We start from the raw sequence: 24270 nt of genomic DNA on the forward strand, positions 1-24270 counted from the left end.
AAGTAGTAGATCGCCTGCTCCTTCTTTCCGGTTATGTCATGTTGCCCGAGGACGCAACCGAAAGAATTTTCCAAGACTGTCAGATACAAGAACATGGGTCTCTCTGGCTCTGGCAGGACCAAAACTGGGGGATTTAAAAGATATTCTTTGATCTTGTCAAAGGCTTCTTGACATTCAGCCATCCATTTGATCATTACATCCTTCCTTAATAGCTTAAATATGGGCTCACACGTGCTAGTCAGCTGGGCAATGAATCGACTGATATAGTTTAACCTGCCCAACAGACTCATCACGTCTTTCTTCGTTCTTGGGAGAGGTAGATCTCTGATAGATTTTATCTTTGTTGGATCTAACTCTATACCTCTCCTGCTTACTATGAAACCCAAAAGATAGCCTGATAGGACTCCGAAGGCGCATTTGGCCGGGTTCAGCTTCAAGTCGTACTTTCTCAGTCTCTCGAAGAATTTCCTCAAGTCTTGGATATGATTGCCCCGAGTCCTGGACTTTATTATCACATCGTCCACATACACCTCTATTTCTTGATGCATCATGTCATGAAAAATGGCAGTCATGGCTCTCATGTAAGTTGCCCCAGCATTCTTCAGACCGAATGGCATAACCCGGTAATAGTAAGTGCCCCATGGTATAGTGAAGGCAGTCTTCTCGGCGTCTTCTTCATCCATCAATACCTGATGATATCCAACGTAACAATCTATGAAATATCTTCTATTCATGGGTCTCAGAAAAACACATATTTGATAAAGTTTACCCGAAAGGTATATTGATTTTTATGGTATTCCGAGAAAATCTTATTAACGTATTTCTTATGCATTTCATGCATTGCATTCATTTACACTGACCCATGACCAGATGGTATTATATACGCGTATATATATATATATATATATATATATATATATATATATGTGTGTGTGTGTGTGTGTGTGTGTGTGTGTGTGTGTGTGTGTGTGTGTATGTATGTATATGTGATATGGGAAAAGGTTACGGCGTTATGTACGCACCACCACCAGATCAGTTAGTATATGTAGATGATGTTGCCCACAGTGGCCGAGACGATATGATGGGATGCCCTCAGAGGCTTGATGATTTTATGTACACCTATACCTATGCATGATACGACATTTATACGCACGTGCATGACATTATAAATGTTTCAGAATTTACCAAGTTATTTAGACTTACAGATGGATTTCTTTATTCTATGTTTCATCTATGTCTTTTATGTACTGATTTTCATGCCTTACATACTCAGTACATTATTCGTACTGACACCCTATTTTTCGGGGCATGCGTTTCATGCCCGCAGGTGCAGGTAGGCAAGTCGACGATCCCCCTTCTTAGGATCCTTGATCAGCGAGAGTTGGCGTGCTCCACTCGATCTGGAGCTGCTTTTGATTTTGGTACGATATGCTAGTATACACATATGGGTATGACGTGGCCCAGTCCTGTCCCTGTACAGTTGTATTTTCTATTAGAGGTCCGTAGACAATTATGTATAGTTGAATAATATGTGGCCTTGATGGCTTCTAGTTTTGGGTATATAGTTGTCTATAGCAGCCTTGCCGGCTCGCCCACTGTATTTTCGCATGTATATGTACATATATTTTTTGGACAGGTTTCCTTCGCATATGTTATTCATGTTTATATCTTAAACGCATGCTTAAGGGTGTTCGACAGGTAGGACTCGGGCACCCGTCGCGGCCCATCGGTTTGGGTCATGACACCCCCAACGTTCAACAATTGAAAGATGTTACTTTTACTAATGGTTTTGTTTTATAGGAGTATTGCTTTTCAAATTTCCTGATAATTCCATTATAGCAACTGGATCTTAATGACAACTTGTCATTGTTGTTTTAGAACTTCAACTCTAAGAATGCTGAAGTTCAGCAAATATAAACAAAAACTTTAGCTCCTAGAATTCTGAAGTTCAACAAATACAAAACAAACTTCCGCTCTGTAGTTCATCACAAACATAACAAAGCTTCAGCTAAAACATGCTGAAGTTCAGCAAATTTAGAACAAAACTTCAGCTAAAACATGCTGAAGTTCAGGAAATTGAGAACAAAATTTCAGCTGCTAGAATGCTTAAGTTCAACAATTACAAACAAAACTTCAGCTACTAGACTGCTTAAGTTCAGCCATTACAAACAAAAACTTCAGCCTACTTCAGACCCGTCTACTAGAATGCTGAAGTTTGCGTGAATGCCTTTGCTACTTCAGGCCCGTATGCCTGAAATTACGCGAAAAATGGGTACGCTTGTAATTTTTTTGCAAAGCGGATATAAATAAAAACGTGATCCAAAAAACAGATATAGATTCAAATGCCCCGCTAATTTCTCCATTTTATGTTCGGGCCTGGGCTGCACTAACGTATAAAGTTATAAACTACTGTAGTAAATACGACAAAGCAAAGAGAAAGGCTTTCAAAATAATCCCTAATGATTGGACTCTAGATTAAAATCAATCCTCGTTCCTTAATTTGGAGCACTAATAGTCCTCCGACTTCTAGTCCAACTCCAACTGAGACGGAGTTAAAATAATCACGTGTTTATCGCGTGCTTCCATTACAAAACGAAAAAAACACGTTCTTCCCCAAAATCAAACCCTAGCCCTAATCGACAAAAAGAGAACCTGATTTACGACATAGGCTGCGACGAAAGAGCTGAGATATCAACGGTCTGTGATTCTCCTACTAATCCCTGATTATTGCTTGTGATTCTTTTGGCGGTTTTATGTCTGATTTCATGATTGTTTACTTGATGTGTTATTTTCTAAACGAAACTTTGTGCTTCCATTTTGTCTTTCAAGTACAAACTGAATTGAGGTAAAATGATTTTTTTTACTTGGAAGTTTGTAGTAGTTGTGGGTATTCCACTGCTGAAAAAAGTGAAAAATTTTCATATGCAGAGCGAGTATTGCAGCAACTGCAATTATAAGGTATCTAGGAAGTAGGAGAAACATAAAAAAATGGCCCCTTGGAAAATGCAACTGGCTCTAAACTGAGATATGAGAGAGATGATTGATAAATTAACTCGACTGTTTTAAATAGGAATTAGCTTGACACACAGGGGCCATATATTTGTTGTTTCACATGATTTAAGAACCTGTGGAACCAATACAAAATTTAAGGAATAGATGGCAAAAAAATCTCAATTTTCTAGGTTTACAGAGATTTGTTTTTCTTTTAAAATGGTTAAGTTGTTCTGTGATACTCTGTTTTGGAGGATAAAAAATTGAGAGAGAACCTATACGGACTTATCAATAAAAAGAATAAAAAAGAGAAAGGTATTAAGAGAGGTAAAGAAGGGTTGACTTTGGGGCTGGATATATATAATATGGGTAACCCCAAAGTAGTCAGACTGATTTCATATTTGTGCAATACTGTTATCTGTTTTATTAGTGTCAGTCTAGGTTTTTTTTTTTAAATTAAAGGCCACTAGGTTTTGTGCCACCTAGTGGCTATTTTATTTAGGGATAGCAATTGGGGCAGGATGGTGCGGGGCAGGGCTAACCTTAGATGGGGCGGGGCAGGGGACGATTTTAAAGGGGCAGGACGGTGCGAGGCAGGGCAAAGTGTTATATTTGAAAACTTTTAATAGGGCACGTAGGGTTGGGCACATTACGGGTTAATAGTTGGGTTAGACCCGCGTACTTTTCTTATTTTTCCCCAAATCAAACCCTCCAATTCCCAAACTTCCTCAACTCTCCAGCAATTCTTCTTCCTCAACTCTCCTGCGATTCTTCTTCCTCATACCTCAAACCTTCTTCGATTCTTCTTCCTCCTGGCTCGGGGCAAAGTTTTCTCCAGCAAATCCAGGTAATGCTCTCAATTTCTCTTTCTCTCAGCTTCTCCATCACAGTTGATGTTCTTCTTTTCCTCTTAGTAAGAAATCTTAGGAGGTAGAAAATCTTCTTAGAAAGAACTGTAACATTGTATTCCCTTTATAGGAAACAAATAAACAAGATGACCCTATGGAAATGGTTGAAGCCGAGGTTTTAAAACTGGAGAAGACAATACTTATATCAGTTGGAGAGAAAGAAACAACTGAATTTTTTAAGAGCAAAAGGCAGAATGTAATGACCTTGAAACACAGTTGCATTTTTTTGGCTAACCTTTTGGTGCAACAGGGCTGATGTTAATGATACAGAAGCCATACTTGACTTTCTTAACTCGTTACATAGCTATCCCTAGCATCTCTTTATGCTGGGTCTTCATATCAATAAAATCACCCTATTGAGTGTATATTAGAAAAAAGATTTGCTTTATGAGGAATGTCTGAATTATGATCTAGATTATGGGTTATTTTTGCTTTGCAAATCATTAGTTGATCATTACTGATTTGTTATTCTAGCTATTTCTTTTGATTGTCTAGAACCTTTCTATATATATAGAAAAGAAAATTGCTTCTGGTGTTGAAGACGATATTTTATTGTGTTGGCATTGAGATGTATACTATGCCATAAACGAATAACCAGCTCCTGCAAATGAATTACTCTGATTGATTGAACGAATGTCTGCAGCAGAAAAAGGATTCTCTCTGTGCAGAAGTCACTTATGTGCTTAAAAGAATGTTTTCTTGTCTTTGTTTTACTATATTAAGTATTTAGTAAATAAGTTTTGGATCTGTGCTTTCTTTATTTTTTTATTTTGTGGGATTGTGGATTCTTGAAGCATTTATGTGAAACAAGGAGGTGATTCGTGTTAAATATCCTGTAATTGCTTTCCACTTTCCAGATTAACATTCTGCTTATGTTTTTGTTTCTCTATTTGGTCCGCTTTTGTTCTATCTTAGGGATTTTACTTTCTAGGGTGATTCGTGTCAAATGAAAGTCGAGTTAATTTCCTTTTTGAACACTGTAATCTGACCTTAAACAATTTTCCGTCCTCTGAAGAAATTTCAACTTAAAATAAACGATACATTTTCAGAAATTGATCCAAGTAGCTATTTACAAGCACGGGTTAATGCTATTATATCAATTTTGTTACTAGGAAAGCCAAGTAAAATAAAGAGTCCAACTATGAGAAAAAACTCAACCAAACATACAAAATTTTGTTCCTATATTACATTTAAGAAACAGTATAAAAAAGGCTAAACATAACATTACAAATTAGAAAATAAAGAAAAAAAATAAAAGAGCGTCTAAACGGGGCAGGGTGGGGCAGGGAAAAATTTGAAAAAGGGCTAAATAGGGCAGGGCAGGGCGGGTCAAAATATTAGCAGGTCAAGGCTTGCCCCGCCCCGCCCTAACCTGCCCTGGCCCATTTACACCCCTAATTTTATTAATAAAAGAAATGGTACCAACAAAAACCAAATTGCCTTAAAAAGAAAAGGAAAAAGAAAGACCGGCACACTACACTAAACATTAAGCTAAGCAAAGTAGCAGCCATTGAACTCGATCTGAACGACCCTTTGCGGCCGATTTCAATAGATTCTATCTTGACGCTCCATGGATCTCAGGTTTGTTGCTTATCCCTATTGGTTTCTTCCTTTTGTGCTTCGGGATTTGTGTCGATCTGGGTTGATTTTTCTCTTGGTCTGCTCTAAATTGAGTATTTTTTGTTGATGAGCCTCCATTGGTTCCGATCTTGTGCTGATTGTGGGATTTCTGAGTTATTCCGTATCTCTTTGTTGTGTGTTTGTGTTTTTCTAATGTATCCAATTGCTTCTTGATTCCCTAGCTATCTGCTTCTCCAATCTGTTCCTGCTTGTGAATTGGGAATTCTTTGTTGTATTAGTCATTGCATGCCTGTGCTTTGTGATAATTTTGATTGCATATCTTTGTGTATGTTTCGGATCTGCCCGTTTCTCCATTGTTATCAACATGTATAGTTTAATACTTTGTTCGAACGCCTGAGATTTCTCAGATGAATAACCCATGACTTTAGAACCTGCACCTAAAACAGCTATGTTAGTGAAACACTTGATCTCCATTCTCTTCTTCCTAAGATTTTGAGAATTTTGATCGCTCAGATGCTTGCTCCTCCTTCCTGTCTCTGCCCCTTTCTTCCTTTTATCTCCCAACCACTCCATCATCTTCTACAGTTCCTCACCCTTAGGTAGGGTATATTACTCTTATCACTGTTTATAAGCTTCCTTCCCCATGATTCCATTTCTAGGAAATTATTAGCAGTGTAATCTCCTCTGTCCAGAGCGAAATTTTCCAGAAAATCTGCAAGTTTATTCCGTTGCCTGAATATATGGTTAACTATCACATTTCTTTCACCCATGATCCTCCAAATTTCCTCCATTATATTGATGATTTGCCAAGGACTCTGCCACCTCTTTTCCATTATATTTTTCAGCACCATAGAATCAGTTTCTAAATATCATTTGGTGGATATGCATCCTTTCCATGTACTTTAGTGCCTGTATAATAGCCTCCGCTTCAGCCTGTGTATTAGTGTAATTGCCATCCCTCATCTCCTGAGATTGAGCATGTACTTGATCTCCATTATTATTTCTGATATAAAAACTTCAAGAACTTCTACCTGGGTTTCCTCTTGATGCCCCATCAGTGTTGCATTTTACCCATCATGTATCTGGTGGCCTCCAACATACTTGATAGATCTTTAACTTAGGGGAATAAGATTGCAATGACTTCAATAACTCTAACCAGTTATATGGGCTACTTGAAGTTACTCCTCCTTGTCTTCATGAATAAAATCACAGTATGCATGATCTTATACTTCAGTTTGTTAACAGTCTAGGTGTCTTGAAAGTGGGTAACTTGATAAAAACTGATTGAATAGGTTGAGCGGTAATGTTCAACTGATTGTTGCATTGAAACAGTCTGTGTGGGATGCATTGCTTATCCTAATACTTAACTGGCCATACAACAACGGGAACAAGTGCGCCTCAATCCTAGCTAAATAATTATTGTTCTTAATCTAAATAATAAAATTTGATTATACGTTTGCTTTTACTTCTATAAGGTGTTTACTCTTCTATATGTTCATATTTGTCCATTCTTTATTTCAAGAATGATTCCAACAAGAAAGATTCACATGCTTAGTTATGCAACAGATACAAAATCATAGTTTCATTACATTTTGGTACTGAACATGCATTTTTCAATTGCAGGGTTTATAATTCTGTTAGTTTTGGTATTGAAGTGATGAAGAAATAGATTAAAGATCCAAACTTGGTTAGTAATATTTGCTACCTGCGCCTGTGCATAAGTCTCTTGAAGGCGAATTGCCAAAATTTTGGTTGGGTGACAACATTATTCCTGTGAAGTTTCAATCTCCGGCTTAGGCATATACATGGAGGTCAGAGTTGATGAGACTGAAACTGTAGTTGGAGTGGAGGACCAAGATGATCTTCCAAAAAATTCATTTAAAGTCTCTCAGGAGATGGAGAAGTTTCTATGTGACAGATTGCTGGACCAAGAGCAACCAATTTCAGAGCGTTTTAGAGCTCTTTTCTCTCTGAGGAACCTTCGGGGCTCAGGTCCACGAAATGCCCTTATTAATGCAACAAGGGACCCCTCAAATCTCTTGGCACATGAGGCTGCATTCGCACTGGGTCAAATGCAAGATGCTGATGCTATTCCTGCTTTAGAAAGAGTTCTATTTGATTTCTCCTTGCATCCAATTGTTAGGCATGAGGCTGCAGAGGCACTTGGTGCAATTGGTTTGGAAAGTAATATTTCACTTCTAGAAAGAAGTTTGGCTTCAGATCCAGCTCAAGAGGTCCGAGAGACATGTGAACTGGCTCTCAGTCGAATCAAAGAGCTGAAGAATTTAGGAGCTGATGACGGTTCCTCAACAGTGGTGTCGTCACCCTTTCTGTCAGTAGACCCAGCTGCTCCTGCTGCTTATTCCTCTGTTGAGGACCTAAGGGAAGTTCTTTTGAGTGAAGAAAAGGGCATGTATGAACGCTATGCTGCTCTCTTTGCACTACGAAACATTGGAGGAGAGGAAGCTATCTCTGCAATTATTGGATCTTTAGGTTCAACGAGTGCTCTATTAAAGCATGAGGTTGCTTATGTATTGGGTCAATTGCAGAACAAAAAGGCTTCAGATGCCCTGTCCAGGACACTTAAAGATGTCAATGAGCATCCGATGGTTAGACATGAAGCAGCCGAAGCTCTTGGGTCTATAGCAGATGCTGAATGTCTTGCACTTCTTGAGGATTTTGCTAAGGATCCTGAGCCTATTGTTTCACAAAGTTGTGAAGTTGCTCTTAGCATGCTTGAGTTCGAGAAATCAGGCAAATCCTTTGAGTTTCTCTTCATGCAGATGCCTCATGTCGAGCAGGTCTCGTAGGAAGTGTCTGGCTATACTTAAATGCTTGTCACATCTGCTGATCTCAGAAGATAATTCAGTTCCCTGTGCAATTAACATTTATCCAATTGTAACTGGTTTCATTATAATGTTTGGTTGGATTGTATAATTGAGTTTAATCATAAGGTCATTTTTTTTTACTACTAAAGGTCATTTGTGACTCCTAAAATAAACATTGTATCACTAAACATGAACAACTTTATGGACTCTTTATACATTAACAATGAATTAAGTAATATGGAGTGAGATTCATTAAGCTACTGATTTGTTGGTTTTTCTGCTTAAAGTTAGGCTCGTCTTCTTCCTCTTTTCTTTTCTACCCGTGGTTTGAATGTTGTAGTTTATGGGGGTTTAAAGCTCCTGTTTTGGAAGCCTATTGGCCTTACTACTATCTATTATTGGAATTCGAAAAAAGAAATAAACGGAAGTCTCATTCTCATATTTCCCTTCTCATAACATGGCAAGATATTTGGAAATATTTAAGTTCTTTCTTTCCTCATTCTGACAAAGGCAACAATGATCGGTGATTGTTTTAACTAAGAATTCAATAAATGCACATAAGGTTTATGTCAGCCCAAAAGATAGGGTGGTCAAGGAGAAAAAGTGACGTTGTGCAAAGCATGCTGTTGAGCTGTTCAAACCAATACTCAGAACAGAGTGATCTGCCGAATGTCACTACAGTGGATTCCTGTTTACGTCTTTGTACAACAAGTAGCGCGAACGTGTCTTGCCCAGTGCAGCATACCTGAAAGGAAGAGCAAACATATCACTAAGACATGGTTTCACATATTTGCAGTAGAAAGATCGTGCGTCACACTTACCACTGAGGCACAAATGGTGCCATCCAAATAGCATCACCGGCTTGAATCGGGTACCTATCCAAAAGAAAATGGGAGAATGTTAGACCATGATTTTAGGTTGCTGAAGTGTCAATAGATTGAAAGCAAGAAATCTATTCCGGAGTATGTTAAAGTTCTAGTCTTTTACTATCCATCTGAAAAGAAGTTCAGAGATATGCACGAATGCTTGCATGGATACATTACCTAAGACAAAGTTGCTAATTCTTGAGGCTAATATCTCATGGCAAATAAATTTTCCACCATTTGCAGATCTTAGGTTTTATATTCAGACTACGAAATGCTGATTGGTTAAAGATAGCAGTCAAAGGTACTGAAAATTATAATGATGTTATTGTCATTAGGCATCTACAATGTTCAATGGACACAACACTTTTCAAATCATTTCCTAGCTTTACGCTCATGAGCTTCTTCGTAAAAGAATTTCACTTTTCAGAGAATAAGAAATACTTTTTGTCAAAACATTTTATCTTCTACCAAATGGAGCCATAGTGCATGCATATATTTACAAAGGCATACATGTAAATGATTCCAGGAGATCTTATCAAATCCAGATCAATATATAGAGTTTGATCCTTACCAGCTATCACCCAGTCGATAAATACCTTGCCCCTCCAAAAGCAGCAAACCATGCTGGTTATAATGAACTTCCTGCAATCCAGCCAGAAATACGTTTTATATACAACTTGAAGTAATTGCAGGTGAGAAACAATTGGTTCTCAACGATATTATGGAAGATCAAGCAAGATGCCAGTTAATCATCTAGTGTAATTATTAATGCTAAAGAATACCGTCAAATATTGTATAGGCAACGTAAAATAACTTTTATGTCTTCTTCTTTTATACAAGTGCCTTGCTGATACAATGTGACAGAACTAGGAGAACCAGGGAAAGGGACGCAAGCAATACTAGTGAAAAAGTATACCTTGACATTGAGAAATTCTCCTGGTTGGAAATCCATGATCTTCCGCAGGCAGAAACATGTGGCAGAAATAAAGGAAACAAAGAATTTAGGACAACACTACTGAAGAAGATCCAAGCGAGACTATTGTCTACTTTAGCTCTATGTGTATAAGTTTGCCTGTGGGTAAAAATTACTATGGATACACTTTCAGCCAGCTTCGAGGAACCTTGTTTACATCTAAGCAAAATTTCATTCATTTGCAGAAGTTTTATATTACTCAACTCTACCAACTCTAAGCAAGCTCATATGTCAGAGTTAAAAGTTATCCGGAGTATAATAAATTAGGTACAAGTAATGTGAAACAATAGCCACGAATAAGCGGTAGAACTCACGTGTATATTGAAATCATAAGCTAAAGATGTTGGTAGAAGCTTCCTTAGCTCAAAAATCTGGCAACATAAAAGGAAATGGAAATAAAAAGGATGTTATTGTATTCTACTATTAAAACCAAAACTCTAACAATAAGGAAAAAGAAACCTCCTTTCTCTCTCCAAGGGACCTGAATTTTATGATTTCAAATAGAGAGGAGAAAGAAATAGAATAATATAGTTCAAATAAGGGAATCAAATTGTATTTAAAAATTGTAGAGATGGGAAAAGAATACCTCGCCAGGAGTTTCAAGAAGGGGCTGCTTTTCTGTTGAACCAACAATTTGCTCAGTAACATGATTTTCCAAGCGAGAATACCTAAAACAGAAGACTTTGAGCATTTAGAATTAAAATATACAAGAAACCTGGCAATCAAAGTTAGATGTTGAACGCATGTTGTTATGATGCCACAAGTCAATCCGAGTGTACGGAATGACAGCAACATGAGGTAGCATGAAATAAAAGACTGACCTCCTTTCAAATACAACAAGAGTAGCAGCTGCATCAGTTTCCACTGCATGAACAAAATTGGGAGGCAGATAAGCATACGAATCAACCTGCATTTGAAGTTAGAAGGCATAATAAGTCTACAGGTTTCATTCAAGTTGTCTTAGGGGGGAAGAGGCAGGTGGATCTACTTATTGATTGAAAGATGTCAAGGTAAGATAGAATAATAAAGTTTTGAAATCTGATTACCAAACTAAAATCTTAAGTAACGATTGGAGTATACCAAGACGGCAAGACCTATATATAACTCTTGGGAATGTCCTTAAATGCCTGAATTGGGACACCATAGAACTCAACGTCCTCCCACACGTATAATCTGATTCTAGAGTTGATACTTGGACTTGTGATCTAATGGGGACTTACGATTTTAAAAATGGGATTGTTAATGATTGACTCCAATACCATGTGAAATCTAGGAGTAAGAGAAACAAGGAGACGACAGCTTCAGCGTCTTGTATATTAGGAACTCATAATTATAAGATAGGCTCCTTATTGTCAAATCACCATTTCTCATCCAATAACCAAAATTCTAATATAGATGACATCATTGAAGAGATACTGGATAAAAGGGCCCCTTAAAATCTGAGAGATGAGATCAGAAACTGATAAAAAGAATAGACCAAAATTCTCAAATTCGGTTGACATATTTGAAGAAGTATCAGATAGCTATAGAAAGGGCCTCAAAATCTCATGGAGGTTGGAAATTGCTGAAAAGATAATGAAACTTTTCTTTATTTATTTTAGTCTACAACAGCCCTCATATCGATTTCTGAGTCCTTTTTTCTTGGATCAAGTACGTCAAAATGTTTTGTTGATAGGCGGTGCTAAAACATGAAACAGGATTTACCTACTTTGCACTAAAGAGTCCATGCTCTGTCCCAAAATACTAAGCAATGGGTGGAGTAGTGTAAGACCACTATAAGCCATTTTGGATAACTTTATAATACACAACACACTGTATAACTGAAACAAATTCCACTATATAGCCTTAACCTAAAGCTTAGCACTCACATTTGAATGGAGTCTTAACAACTATAAGTTAAAGCATCATTGGGGAAGCAAATTGATATCTGCTGCCATGAATAGGAAAAATGAAGTAGAATCTTTTCCTTATACACAAAATTGATGGTTGCCTGGCATTATACCAGCTGTGTAGCAGCAGCTTCTCAAACTTCATTACAGTAATAAGAGAAATGGCAGGCCATAAAAGTACAGTTGGCGTACTGTTAGTTTGTGGACATTCCCGGACATGTTGGTGAGAACCACACTTCCCTGGACCACAAAAATGAACCTGATTTGCAAGTTAGAAAAACTATACAAAGGAAGTACTAGAACTTTTTGTTTCGCTGTGAAATAGTAATTAGAAAAATTTTGCACAAGAGGCTCTAATTGAAAAAAGCATGTGCCAAGTTTAAAGTATACTCAGCGTGAAGGAAGTTTTGGAAAAAGAAACAATCTAAAAGTCTGCCCACCTTTCAACACCACTAGGAGGGAGCCCTGATTTTGAATTTTCTGCAAGAAGGAAAAATTGCAAATAGTTACAACCAAACATTCATAGAGCGCTTACAGAATGCATCATGCAACTTTTTCTGGCGAACATCATTTGGTTTTGGAGCTGAGGATAGAGACTACTGTCTGTATCATGATGTGCCCATAGAGTCTTCACTCTTGTTAGTTTAAATAGGATATAATAGACTTTAGAAGCCTTTGTTTTGGTCTTCATAGCATTTTCTCTACATACTTTTTTTTCCCTTTTGTTTCTCTTAAATTAGGAGAATACAAATAGGGATGCACCCACCACCCTCCCTGACATTTTGAACTTAATCTGAAACCAGACCACCGGATAATATATAAACATGAAAGCTTAAATGGCAGATTAACATGAAAAGATCCTTAATTATTCTGCAAAAATATGGCAGCAACATTGAAACACTCAAGAAGACACCTTGCATTTTTGCCAAGTACATGACGAAATGCGAGCCGATTGCTGGTGTAATTAGATAGGCGCCTAAAGTATTCGACCTGCCAAATTGTTTTAGATGAGCGATCAACCAAGATTTATGAATCTATCAACCAGACAATGCAAATGGTTGGTTAAGCATACCAATCAGGCAAAGGGCTGAATACATGGCTTTCAGGAGTAATGAAAGCATGGTCCTTCTTATATGCACTACGAGTAAATCCGGGCAAGTCTGCAAGCAAACAAAGAATAAATAAATTAATAACCAAATAAATAGCCCAAAATTTAGTTTCATCTGCATCATCATTGTCTCAGCAAAATTTGCAAAAGCGTCATTGTAAAACAATGCTAAAAGATATCCTAAGAAAAAGACATCTAATTGTTTGCGGGGTTGCTAAGAGAATAGAACACGGTAAAATCTTACCCCGCACCTAATGTTTACACCCAGCCAATGAATATAGGATACATGTATTCACATACACTCTTATCTTTCTTTTGAGAAATAAATACATATACTCTTATCACTAAATCATAGTTAATCTATACACATTCGCACTTAATTTGTGACTTGGCCATGGTAAATAAGTATGGTTTGGTGTAAACACCGGGCATGAATAAATATTAACCACGGCATGTCTATAATCAAACAAGTAACAATAGCATTCAGCAACTTTTTCATTGCACACCATTAGCCAATAACTTTAAGTTATACACTGACAATATAAAAGCCTTTCACATTAGTCTAATTTAATCTACCTGTAATCAGACATGAACTTGATAAATTCACAACAATCAAAAACTGAACTTGATGGATTCTTGTTTTTCTCTTATTTCCAATAGAGTATATATGGAGCCAAACAATATGTACTGACCTTGGAGATGAGAAGGGGAGAGTGTGGGGTTAGTAACTTTCCAGTAAAGCGGCTGAGTGCTGGAATCAGAATCAGCATCAAGAACTGATGGCGCAGAGCAAAACCCATCTTGGGTTAAAGCAGTTTTCACAAAACCTGAAAGAACTTTAATATATAAAGAAACATAAGCAACATACACAAATGATTAATGGAATTTTTTAATTAAAGAAGTAAGAATGAAAGGGAATTACTCGGAGTTGTTAAGAGAAGGAAGAAAGAAAGAGAGGAAAATGGTGAAAAAGACTGCATTTTGAGATTGCCCATGTACACATTACAGTCCAGATACTGAGGGGTTCTTATCGATTGTTTTGGCTTTTTGTCTTGTTGTTGCTTCAGTTCCAATTGGTTGGTGGCTAATGGGAAATGAGTAAGCTGCCAAGTGTCAATTGCCATATAAAAAGCCTCAACTTTTTGGGAATATACTGAATCTTAGAGGCTACATGTGATTTCCTTTCTTTTTTCTTTTGGGCGGAATACAATAATAATTCTTAGTGTTGGTTTGGTTGGAATTAGGATTTATAAGTTATGTTGGGATAAGTTATGCTGAGATTAATTATGCTGTGGTTGTTGTTTATTCACTGTTTGGTATGTTAGTATTAAGAATGACAATTGCATAATTTCTAAAAAGAAAGTATAAGTTATACTGGTGCTAATTACCCCACCCTTTTTAAGTTATACCTGGTTTGCTAATCAAACATAGTATTAAGGTGATATTAAATTAGATACTCGTGAGGAAATTATGAAAAAATGGCTCTTGGTTTTCTTTTTTCAACGAATCAGGATTATTGTTTAACGAAGTGAGAGTTTGCGTTTAGTTTATTGAGTTCTTTTTTAATTGACCCGTATGTTTTTGTTTGTTATGTAAAAGTTTTTTCTTGATGTGTATAATTAAAGGATGTAATATATTTTAAGTGGTTAATTTATCCATGTAACGGGGCTTGAGAATACACGCAGAAGATTTTCTAAAGTTTGACCTACAAGTGTCTAATAGAAAAACTTTATTATATGTTTAGACGTTCAATTATAACATACCTTAGTTCAAAGGTTTAAACCAAATATACTAAAAAGTTTAAGGGGTTGTCGAAGTATTTTACCTTTTTTTTCCTTTTCAAATTGAGTCTTAATAAATTGAAAAAGTTCAAATATGTTGATGAACAATTGAAAATATTCAAATACCACTACATTACTTAGAAAAATTTTTCTATTAGCGAGGGGTGCATATTTGGGACGAAAAATAAGGATAGGGTTCTTATGAGCCAAAAAGTAAAGGAAAGACATATCTAAGACATAATCGCAAAGTTAATGATACATTTGGACCTTTTCCTAAGTTCTAAGATACAAATACAAATACGAAAAAGCAGGAGGACATATTTGCAAACTCCAACGATCTCCATAAATCCCAGCTCGCTGGCGCTCTTTCTGGGTTTAGGGTTTATCGGCATAAAAAACTAGCCGTTAAAACTCCATTATTACTTATTTCCTCTGCGGAATTGGACTCGCCGATGGATACGCCAATGGACCCAATCGTCGAATCACTTCTGAGCAGTTTCCGGCAAGTACCTCCGGCAGCAATTCCGGGGATGCTGGACTGTATATTGGCTTCGACAAACGCTGCTCCTTCATCAATTTTCTCTACTCTCCTCAACGAGTTTCCCACTTTCAGCAAGGTATTATTCATAGACCTAGAATGTACTAAAGACGCTAAAATGCACTGCTAACTTAAGCCATAAGTAATAAGTACTGCTTAAACGAGCTAAATAACTTGGTACTTAATGGCGATCCACGTGAGCTACTCATTTTGCAACTGCTTTCGAAGGCTATAGCAAATTACCTATTGTATCACACTCTATTTTGTGGGATGGACAAAGTTACCTGGTGCCTGTGCTGGTGGAAGGTAGCATGTACTCCGCGGAATTAGCCATGGTGCACTCAAGCTAACTCAGACACCCTCCTGTTATCAAATTTTTTTTTTTTTGGGGGGGGTGGGGTGGGGAGAGGGTTATTTCTTTGACAAGGTTTATCTTTTGGAGCTTCTGTACTTAACTGTATACAATTGCATCCCTAGAGGCAGATGCAGGATTTTAGATTAGTGGTTGCCGAATCCAATTCACCTTTGTGACAATGTGTATGAACTCGTGTGGGTTTATATTTTCTGAAAAATAATAACTATATATACAGAGGTCGAGCTGATACTTGCATCCGCCCAGTGCATCCTCCTTGGGTTGTTTCTTGTAAGAAATTGTTTTTTATAAGTTTTTCGTTTAGTAAATTGTTTGCCTATCATAAAGGAAAAAGAAAAATACGGAAAAAGGAAAAGAAGGGATATGTGAATCTGATAGCACTGGCGCAGTAAGATTCACATTTCTATATGCTTCATTATAGACATGTAAATATATCTTCTTCACTTTTCCCGGAAAATCCTTTATCATTGTTAAAAATTTGCTTTATTATTGGCTTTGATCATTGAGACTTGAAGTTTTGATATCATTTTCTTCTTATTTTATTATGTACTATATTCTCATTGATGTGGGAGTTGGAGTAAAAAATATTTTGATTGTTAAATATTCTTTGGTGTTTGGTGCTTTTGTAGGGTATAGTAGATGGGAGCAAACATTTGGATTTTGAGCAGCGCAACTGTGTCGTTTCGTTTGTTAGTGCAATTTGTCACCTTCTGAAGAAGTCAGGTCAGATACATTCATGGATTTATTGGGCATGAGACTTAGTCAGGACTGTGTTTTAATGGCCGAAGTATGTGCAGCTAAAAATCTTTTATTCCTGGATTCTTGTTTTTGCAAGTGTGTTATATTAGGTTGTCAACACTGCTTGGTTTGCATCAAGAGTCTCAATTAGGTCTGAGACAGACTGATAATTTTCTAGGTTTCCCCGCGTATAGTTGATTGTCACTGAGGCATTCTTTTGTGTTCTCAAAATTAGAAAACATCCTTTGCTTTGAGCATAGAAAAGGATACACGTAGTCATGGTTCAAAATATTTTAGTGGCTCGTGAGTTTAAGTCCTAGTTATTACCATTAAATTTTTTTTAACTTTTTCAAGGAAAATAAAATCTTCCAATAAAAACCAAACACTACTTAGTAGATCCTCATTTCTAACCAGCCAAATTCTTAAACTTTCTCAATGGTCCCACTCATCTTCAATAGTCGTTAATGATTCAGATAGTGTATCAACTGCCAGAAGTTATCTTTTACCATGTGACTGTGTAAGATAAAATGACTTGAGAATGGTTAATTTATTTCTAATTTCCCGTTAAGAGATTTATTACATTGTGTTGCATACTGAATGGATGATATAGTTCCTTGTTTCCAAGCAACGGGGCCATCTACTTTAAATTGAGGTTGCTTATTCCCACGAGTCCATGACCCTTTCTTTGAACCAAGAGTTGAGTCATGACTATTTTTTACTGAAAGCTCAAAAGAAAAATTTCTTTCAATGTAAGACTGAAGATAGGGGGGGGGGGAAGAAGGCACTTATAAAAGAAAAGAAAGAAAGAGGTAATGTGGGAAATTATAATGAATAGCTACTTTGACATTTCATTTCATTTTTCCTTTTCCCGATTAAAATGAATGAATATCTTTTGCATATCATATTTTCTCCCGTGCCTTCTCACAACCTGGGCCTGATGCTGGATGTGGACAGTGATGATAAGTCAAGAGTGGCGGAGCTGCAGAAGGTTGAACTGGATTATGTGGAGGAATTGGACCTATAGGTGGTGGAACTGGAGCTATAGATGGTGGAACGGAAGCTATAGGTGGTGGAGCTGGAGATGTAGAGGAAGATGGATGGGAGATAGTGACTGAATCTCCAAAAGAAGAAACTGGTAGTACCTCAGAAATATGTAAGTGATTACCTGGACCTGTGAAGTATGATTGGGTTTCAAAGAAGGTAACATCAGCAGACATAAGGTACCGTTGGAGGTCAGGGGAATAGCATCGATACCCCTTTTGCGTTCTTGAGAAACCAAGAAATACGCACTTAAGAGCACGGGGAGCTAACTTATCTGTTCCTGGAGTAAGGTTATGGACAAAACAAGTGCTTCCAAAGACACGGGGTGGAAGAGAGAACAAAGGTAAGTGGGGAAACATAACAGAGAATGGAACTTGGTTCTGGATAGCTGAAGATGGCATACGATTAATAAGATAGCAAGATGTAAGAACTGCATCCCCCCAAAAATGCAATGGAGCATGAGATTGTATGAGTAGGGTATGAGCAGTTTCAATAAGATGTCTATTCTTTCTTTCAGCTACCCCATTTTGTTGAGTTGTGTACGGACAAGATGTTTGATGAATAATCCCATGAGATTTCATAAACTGCTGAAATGGGAAAAACAAATACTCTCGGGCATTATCACTATAAAATGTGCGAATAGAAACCCCAAATTGATTTTGAATTTCAGGGTGAAAGGTCTGGAAAATAGAAAACAACTCAGATCAATTTTTTATCAAAAATATCCAGGTGCACCTAGAATAGTCATCAATGAAACTAACAAAGTAGCGGAATCCTAAGGTAGAACTGACCCGACTAGGACCCCAAACATCTGAATGGACTAAAGTAAAAGGTGACTTTGCTCGATTATCAATACGTCGAGGAAAATGAGAGCGAGTATGCTTACCGAGCTGACAAGACTCACACTCTAGAGCTGACAAGTGAGATAAACCAGGTACCATTTTTTGCAGTTTTGACAAACTAGGATGTCCCAACCGTTTATGTAATAAATCTGGTGAATCAGTAACATGACAAGTTGTTGAAGGAAGACAAGATGTGAGTCCATGTGATTTAGCAAGGATAAGGTAATAAAAGTCCATTTGATTCATGCCCGGTACCAATGATCCGCCCTGTACTGCGTTCCTGTATAAAAACATGGTTATCAAGAAATAAAACGGCACATTTAAGTGATTTGGCTAGGCGACTAACAGCTATGAGATTAAAAGGACTATTAGGGACATAAAGAACTGAATCTAAAGGTAAGGAAGGAATTGGGCTTGCTTGGCCTATTGCAGTTGCCATGGTTTGAGACCCATTGGCCATTGTGACTCTTGGAAGAGATTGAGAATACGAAATAGTAGTGAAAAGAGATTTGTTACCGGAAATATGATCCGATGCACCTGAATCAATAACCCAAGACTCAGAGGATGAAGATTGAGAGACACAAGTCACGCTATTACCTGTTTGAACAACGGAAGCTATCTCAGAAGATGTCTGCTGACCTGCTTTGTACTGAAGAAACTCAAAATAATCCACTAAAGAAACCATCCGACTATTTGAAGCATCGGTTCCCATGTCGTTACAATTAATAGTAGTAGGGTTAACTTGAAATAGTGAAAATTAGTAACTCCTTTGGGAAAACTGAAGAAATCGTTGAGAAAACACTGTTTACAGCAGGAAAACAGAACACTGTTCTGCGCCGGAAACACTGTTCACTCCAGAAATACTGTAACCCTCGGAATATTACTGTAGCAGCCGGAAAAAATTCAAAGTGGTCGGAATGGAATAAAAACAGTGGGGGTAGGATTATAGTGATACTTTCTCTCCCGTGGCTAAAGTAGCATCTGTTCGTCTTTTTTTGTCCATGGCTATTGTACGTCATTGGCTTCTTTATCAGTTAGACATTAAGAATGCTTTTCTCCATGGTGATCTTGACGAGGAAGTTTATATGGAACAACCACCTGGTTTTGTTGCTCAGGAGGAGTTTAATGGTTGTGTATGCAGATTGCGCAGGTCACTATATGGTTTGAAACAGTCCCCTCGAGCCTGGTTTGGTAAGTTTAGCACAGTTATTCAGGAGTTCGGCATGACTCGTAGTGAGGCTGATCACTCTATGTTTTATCAGCATCCCGCTCCGAATCTGTGTATTTATCTGGTGGTTTATGGTAGTTTATGTTGATGATATTGTTATTACTGGCAATGATCAGGATGGTGTTACTAATCTGAAACAACATCTCTTTCAGCACTTCCAAACTAAGGATCTGGGCAGATTGAAGTATTTTCTAGGCATTGAAGTCGCTCAGTCTAGCTCAGGTATTGTTATTTCACAGCGGAAGTATGCCTTAGACATTCTTGAGGAGACTGGAATGATGGGTTGCAGACCTATTGACTCTCCTATGGATCCGAATGCCAAGCTTCTGCCTGGACAGGGGAGCCTCTTAGAGACCCTACGAGATATAGGAGGTTGGTTGGAAAATTGAATTACCTCACAGTGACTAGACCTGACATTTCTTTTCCGGTGAGTGTTGTAAGTCAGTTTATGGATTCTCCCTGTGATAGTCACTGGGATGCAGTTGTTCGTATTCTTCGGTATATAAAGTCAGCTCCAGGCAAAGGATTACTATTCGAGGATCGAGGCCACGAGCAGATTGTTGGGTACACAGATGCGGATTGGGCAGGATCACCTTCTGATAGACGATCTACATCTCGATATTGTGTTCTAGTAGGAGGTAATTTGGTCTCGTGGAAGAGCAAGAAACAAAATATAGTTGCTCAATCTAGCAGTGAAGTGGAATATCGGGCCATGGCTATGGCAACGTGTGAGTTAGTTTGGGTCAAGCAGTTGCTCAAGGAGTTAAAGTTCGGAGAAATCAGCAGGATGGAACTAGTGTGTGATAACCAAGCTGCTCTTCATATTGCATCAAATCCGGTGTTCCATGAGAGGACTAAACACGTTGAGATCGACTGTCACTATGTCAGAGAAAAAATACTTTCAGGATATATTGTTACAAAGTTTGTAAAGTCGAATGATCAACTAGCAGATATTTTCACTAAGTCTCTTGCTGGTTCTCGTATTAGTTACATGTGTAACAAGCTCGGTATATGATGTGTATGCACCGGCTTGAGGGGGAGTGTTAGATATGTAGTCTTATCCCACATTGGAATAGGAGTAGTATATCCTTGTATAGTATAGCTATAAATAAGGACCTCTTATATTGTATTGGACACAAAATATATCAATATATATCATATTTTCTCTCGTGCCTTCTCACACAAAATATAATGCATATTAAAATAAAATTATTTTAAAGTTTCTCTGTGGCTTGTCATGTGGGAAATTTGCTTTATTATTGCTGCCATGTGGGAGCCTTGGCGTAGCTGGTAAAGTTGTTGCCATGTGACCAGGAGGTCACGGGTTCGAGCCGTGGAAACAACCTCTTGCAAATATGCAGGGGCTGCATACGAATTACGGTAGATCCTTGTGGTCCGGCCCTTCTCCGGACCCCGCGCATAGCGGGAGCATAGTGCACCGGGCTGCCCTTATTTTTTCTTTTTTTTCCTGTGGCTTGTCATACAGAATTTTAGAATTGCTCCTGCTTGTGCATTTATGCTGCATCATTATCTCGCTTGCCTATCTTAAGGATCATATTCATTCCTCCAAATATTTTAACCATTGTGGTCTGTGAGGCTTGGAAATATTAGTTTGTCAGCCAGAGAGTTTTTGTTGGATTCTAGTTATAGGCTTCAAATCGTTTCATTTGGCCTAAAACTTTTTACTGGCTTGATACCTTTTATACCTTTTCTGCAGGAGCTGAGACTAGATATATGCAGTTATTGATTTGGAAAATATTTCTTCCCCTAATGAAGCTGGTTCATTCCATTGATCGTGAATTATATAACAAGGTAAAAGTATTCATTTCTGTTGAATAAGGATATATAAAATTTTATGGACTTCAGATTATAGGTGATGTGATTTTTTTTTTTTGGGGCCAAAATTTTGTTTCTGATTTTCTCTGACTGAACGTGATGACGGATTTAGGTTGCAGGCATGACTTTCAGTGTTGTCTCTGACACAAACAGTTGGGGGGTTGTTGAAGTAACCATTATCCCATTTTTGTTAAGATTGGTCAGACTATCTATGACTGAGATTCAAAGTGAAGAGTTAGATACTTATAAATGGTGCCTGACTTCTAATGGTTCAGAAGACCGGCATTTGGAGCCACAGTTCACACTAAATTTATGTTCGCAGTTAAGAGACAACGAGATATATGACAATCTTGTGCAATGCAATCCTAACTATTTGCCGCTGCCTGTTTCTTGTCATATTTTAACCTTGATACTAGAAGCTGCTCAGCAAAGTTTACATACAGTGAGATCAGTATCTGGATTGGACTCCGTAGACGGATGCTGCACTGATATATTTTCTGCAAAGTTGCTCTGGGATCTTTGCAATATTACAATTCAAATGCTTTCACAAAGCTTGGAGCATCGGTCTTCTGCAATTACCTTTTTGCTTCCCTCCATATTCAAAGCACTTGATTCTCATTCTGCTTTTGAAGTCTCAATTATTGGACAGAACTATATACTTTCTCGGTAAAATTCTCTTACTTTTTAATTGGACATGAAATGATGATTACTTATTCATGTATAAAGTGTCTGAATTCTGGACTTATGCCACTAGATTATTGCTCTTTTAGGAGAAGTATTTTAGAGAAACTATGGAAGAGTTGCAAGACATTGTTTTCTTTGGGGCCCCTGGAGAGAAGAGATGCATATTCTATACTTTCTCTGTACCTGTCTTTCTTTACTAATACTGATGAATGCCAGTATATTTATATGAGTAGCACGGCAGAAGTGTTTGATTTGAGAGCAGAGAAACAATTCTGGGATGAAATGAAAAAAGGCTTGGTATGTTGTGCATCTACTATAATGTGTTTCCATTGTTTGATATAGCGCTTGCGACAAGCCTACAAGTAAATTTTTTTTATTATCTAATATATGTAATCTTCTTAGGTTGATAAAGAGAGCTCAGTGAGGAAGCAATCTTTATATATACTGAAGAGAACCATAAATTTAGACAAGAAAAACCAGTATCAAACCACTGTTAAGACCATAGACGAGAGAAGTTTAGTCTATCGTGGTATGACTAAAAGGGAAAGGTGGGCTGAGGAGGAAGCTAAGTCCCTGGGAGTTGGGATAATTGGCAACAAAAGTGATTTCCTTTCCAGTTGCTACCAGAAATGGGAGGCATTTTTTCTTCTTTATGAAATGCTCGAAGAGTATGGCACTCACTTGGTCGAAGCAGCATGGAGTCACCAGGTTTGATCACATGATGACAAATACTTTCACATTCTCTTTGCATAGCTGTGAAACGTCTTTTGGTAATCAAAAATTCAGTTAGCATTAGCAACATTCCCTTGTATACGTTAAGCTGATGAAGGAATACCGCTGGACCCTCATATTAGGATGATTTATTAATTTATTGATTAGAAATAAATGCATTAATTTTTAGGTATTTTGCTTGACTAGAGTGTTGAGATTCTAAAAACTAAACCAAGAAAGTAAAAAGTTTGTGATTTAAGAAATTGATTATAGTTCAGTGGGCGATCTTATGGTGCACTTCTCTTCCAGATCTTTTTTCCTTTTGATATTATGCTTTTTCCGTATAGGTTTCCTTTTATGTGTGATTTGATTTCCTGCTGAAGTTTATCGATTCCAGTCATATGGGATGTATCATCACTATCACATACTAACAAACACTACTGTATAACTAATTTTCCCTGCAGATGACCTTGTTGCTTCATTCCTCTTTGTCTCCAGAGAATTCAGTAAAAACTATCAATGGAAATGTGTGCCAAACTTGGATGGACAGTTTAGAAGAAATTTTTGAGTGGTTAGCTGTACTGTGGGAACGTGGTTTTTGTCATGATAATCCTCAAGGTAGAGGGAAAAAAATAGTAGACTGATATATATTATGGTAGAGAAAACTTATCTGATTGATTGTTTTAATGATTTACCACATTAATATCCTGCTACTTTTTAAAATTCCTTTTTTAATATTCTGCTACTTTTTTTTATTCCTTTTCTTTTTCCCATTGCAGTTCGGTGCTTGGTCATGCGGTCATTTCTGTGTACAGAGTGGACAAAATACAACCACTGTGCAAAGTTGGTTCCGCAAAATTTCGTTACTGGTTCACTTGTAGAAGGACTGAATGATCCTGTGCACAACAAAGATTTTGGTATGTTTATCTCTAGATCACTTGTAGGACATGTATGTCTTTGTGGTCCATTTTGTCCTTTGTTGCTCAAGTGGCGTTTTACAAGCGGCTGATGTGGGTGGTGCGATGTGGAAGCAAATGGAGAACGGATGACCTCTGCTACCTTGTAATTGGATTTGGGTTGCCTGATTTTGGAATTTCTTGACACTTTAGGGCTAAAGCTTTAGTATTATGAAACTGGCATATCAAAAGCTTTAGAATGGAGGACTATGGTACACAAAGGTTTCTGAGAAGTGAGAAGGGCAGAGCCTCAGTGTATGAGGGAGAAAATTTGAGTCAGGCTACTCCTTTCTCTCCTGGAGAACTGGAACTGAAATGTTACTATCTCAAAAGAAAAAAAAATTGGAACTCAAACTGTCCTTTCTGGATGTCCCAAAATAAAACATAAGGCACTTATC

The 24270-nt window shown here is 37.6% G+C and overlaps 3 protein-coding genes across 6 annotated transcripts in view; 2 read left to right on the forward strand and 1 right to left on the reverse strand.

The window, feature by feature from the left end:
• The first annotated feature begins 2521 nt into the window (after positions 1-2521).
• Positions 2522-8572, forward strand: LOC104224664 (deoxyhypusine hydroxylase-B-like). Of its 2 annotated transcripts, none has more exons than XM_009776349.2 (2): positions 2522-2697; positions 7104-8572. In XM_009776349.2, the coding sequence occupies exon 2, from the start codon at positions 7286-7288 to the stop codon at positions 8288-8290; it is 1005 nt and encodes a 334-aa protein (XP_009774651.1). In that variant the 5' UTR covers positions 2522-2697; positions 7104-7285; the 3' UTR covers positions 8291-8572. The 2 variants fall into 2 exon arrangements, with proteins under 2 accessions (XP_009774651.1, XP_009774656.1); XM_009776354.2 differs by lacking the exon at positions 2522-2697 and adding an exon at positions 3616-3838.
• A 150-nt stretch (positions 8573-8722) lies between these two features.
• Positions 8723-14223, reverse strand: LOC104224652 ((S)-ureidoglycine aminohydrolase). Of its 2 annotated transcripts, none has more exons than XM_009776340.2 (13): positions 14067-14223; positions 13837-13971; positions 13109-13196; positions 12950-13026; positions 12477-12516; positions 12229-12295; positions 10969-11054; positions 10734-10815; positions 10462-10518; positions 10091-10129; positions 9746-9816; positions 9130-9183; positions 8723-9053 (listed from the first exon to the last, which is right to left on the reverse strand). In XM_009776340.2, exons 1-13 carry the CDS (start codon positions 14137-14139, stop codon positions 8984-8986), a joined length of 939 nt encoding a protein of 312 aa, XP_009774642.2. In that variant the 5' UTR covers positions 14140-14223; the 3' UTR covers positions 8723-8983. The 2 variants fall into 2 exon arrangements, with proteins under 2 accessions (XP_009774642.2, XP_009774637.2); XM_009776335.2 differs by having other exon boundaries at positions 13837-13980; positions 14067-14221.
• Positions 14224-15246: 1023 nt separating this feature from the next.
• LOC104224633 (uncharacterized) overlaps positions 15247-24270 on the forward strand; it is a 44955-nt gene continuing 35931 nt past the window's right edge. The window contains exons 1-8 of one of the 2 annotated variants that reach the window (XM_070152990.1): positions 15247-15542; positions 16466-16559; positions 21403-21497; positions 21634-22187; positions 22292-22502; positions 22608-22913; positions 23381-23534; positions 23696-23833. In XM_070152990.1, the coding sequence (XP_070009091.1) occupies positions 15378-15542; positions 16466-16559; positions 21403-21497; positions 21634-22187; positions 22292-22502; positions 22608-22913; positions 23381-23534; positions 23696-23833 (1717 nt within the window). In that variant the 5' untranslated portion in view covers positions 15247-15377. The remainder of the gene's footprint in view (positions 15543-16465; positions 16560-21402; positions 21498-21633; positions 22188-22291; positions 22503-22607; positions 22914-23380; positions 23535-23695; positions 23834-24270) is intronic. The other variant, XM_070152989.1, reaches the window with a different exon arrangement.

This window comes from Nicotiana sylvestris, chromosome 8 (genome assembly GCF_000393655.2).
Source record: "Nicotiana sylvestris chromosome 8, ASM39365v2, whole genome shotgun sequence".
Lineage (NCBI taxonomy): Eukaryota > Viridiplantae > Streptophyta > Magnoliopsida > Solanales > Solanaceae > Nicotiana > Nicotiana sylvestris.

Excerpts from the sequence above, each read along its gene's own strand:
- LOC104224664 (XM_009776349.2), top strand. The coding sequence starts at position 7,286 with ATGGAGGTCAGAGTTGATGAGACTGAAACTGTAGTTGGAGTGGAGGAC.
- LOC104224652 (XM_009776335.2), bottom strand. The coding sequence starts at position 14,139 with ATGGGCAATCTCAAAATGCAGTCTTTTTCACCATTTTCCTCTCTTTCT. Across the intron at positions 9,817-10,090 it reads GAGAATTTCTCAATGTCAAG|GAAGTTCATTATAACCAGCA; the intron begins GTATACTTTTTC and ends GCTGGATTGCAG. Across the intron at positions 9,184-9,745 it reads TATCGACTGGGTGATAGCTG|GTACCCGATTCAAGCCGGTG; the intron begins GTAAGGATCAAA and ends TCTTTTGGATAG.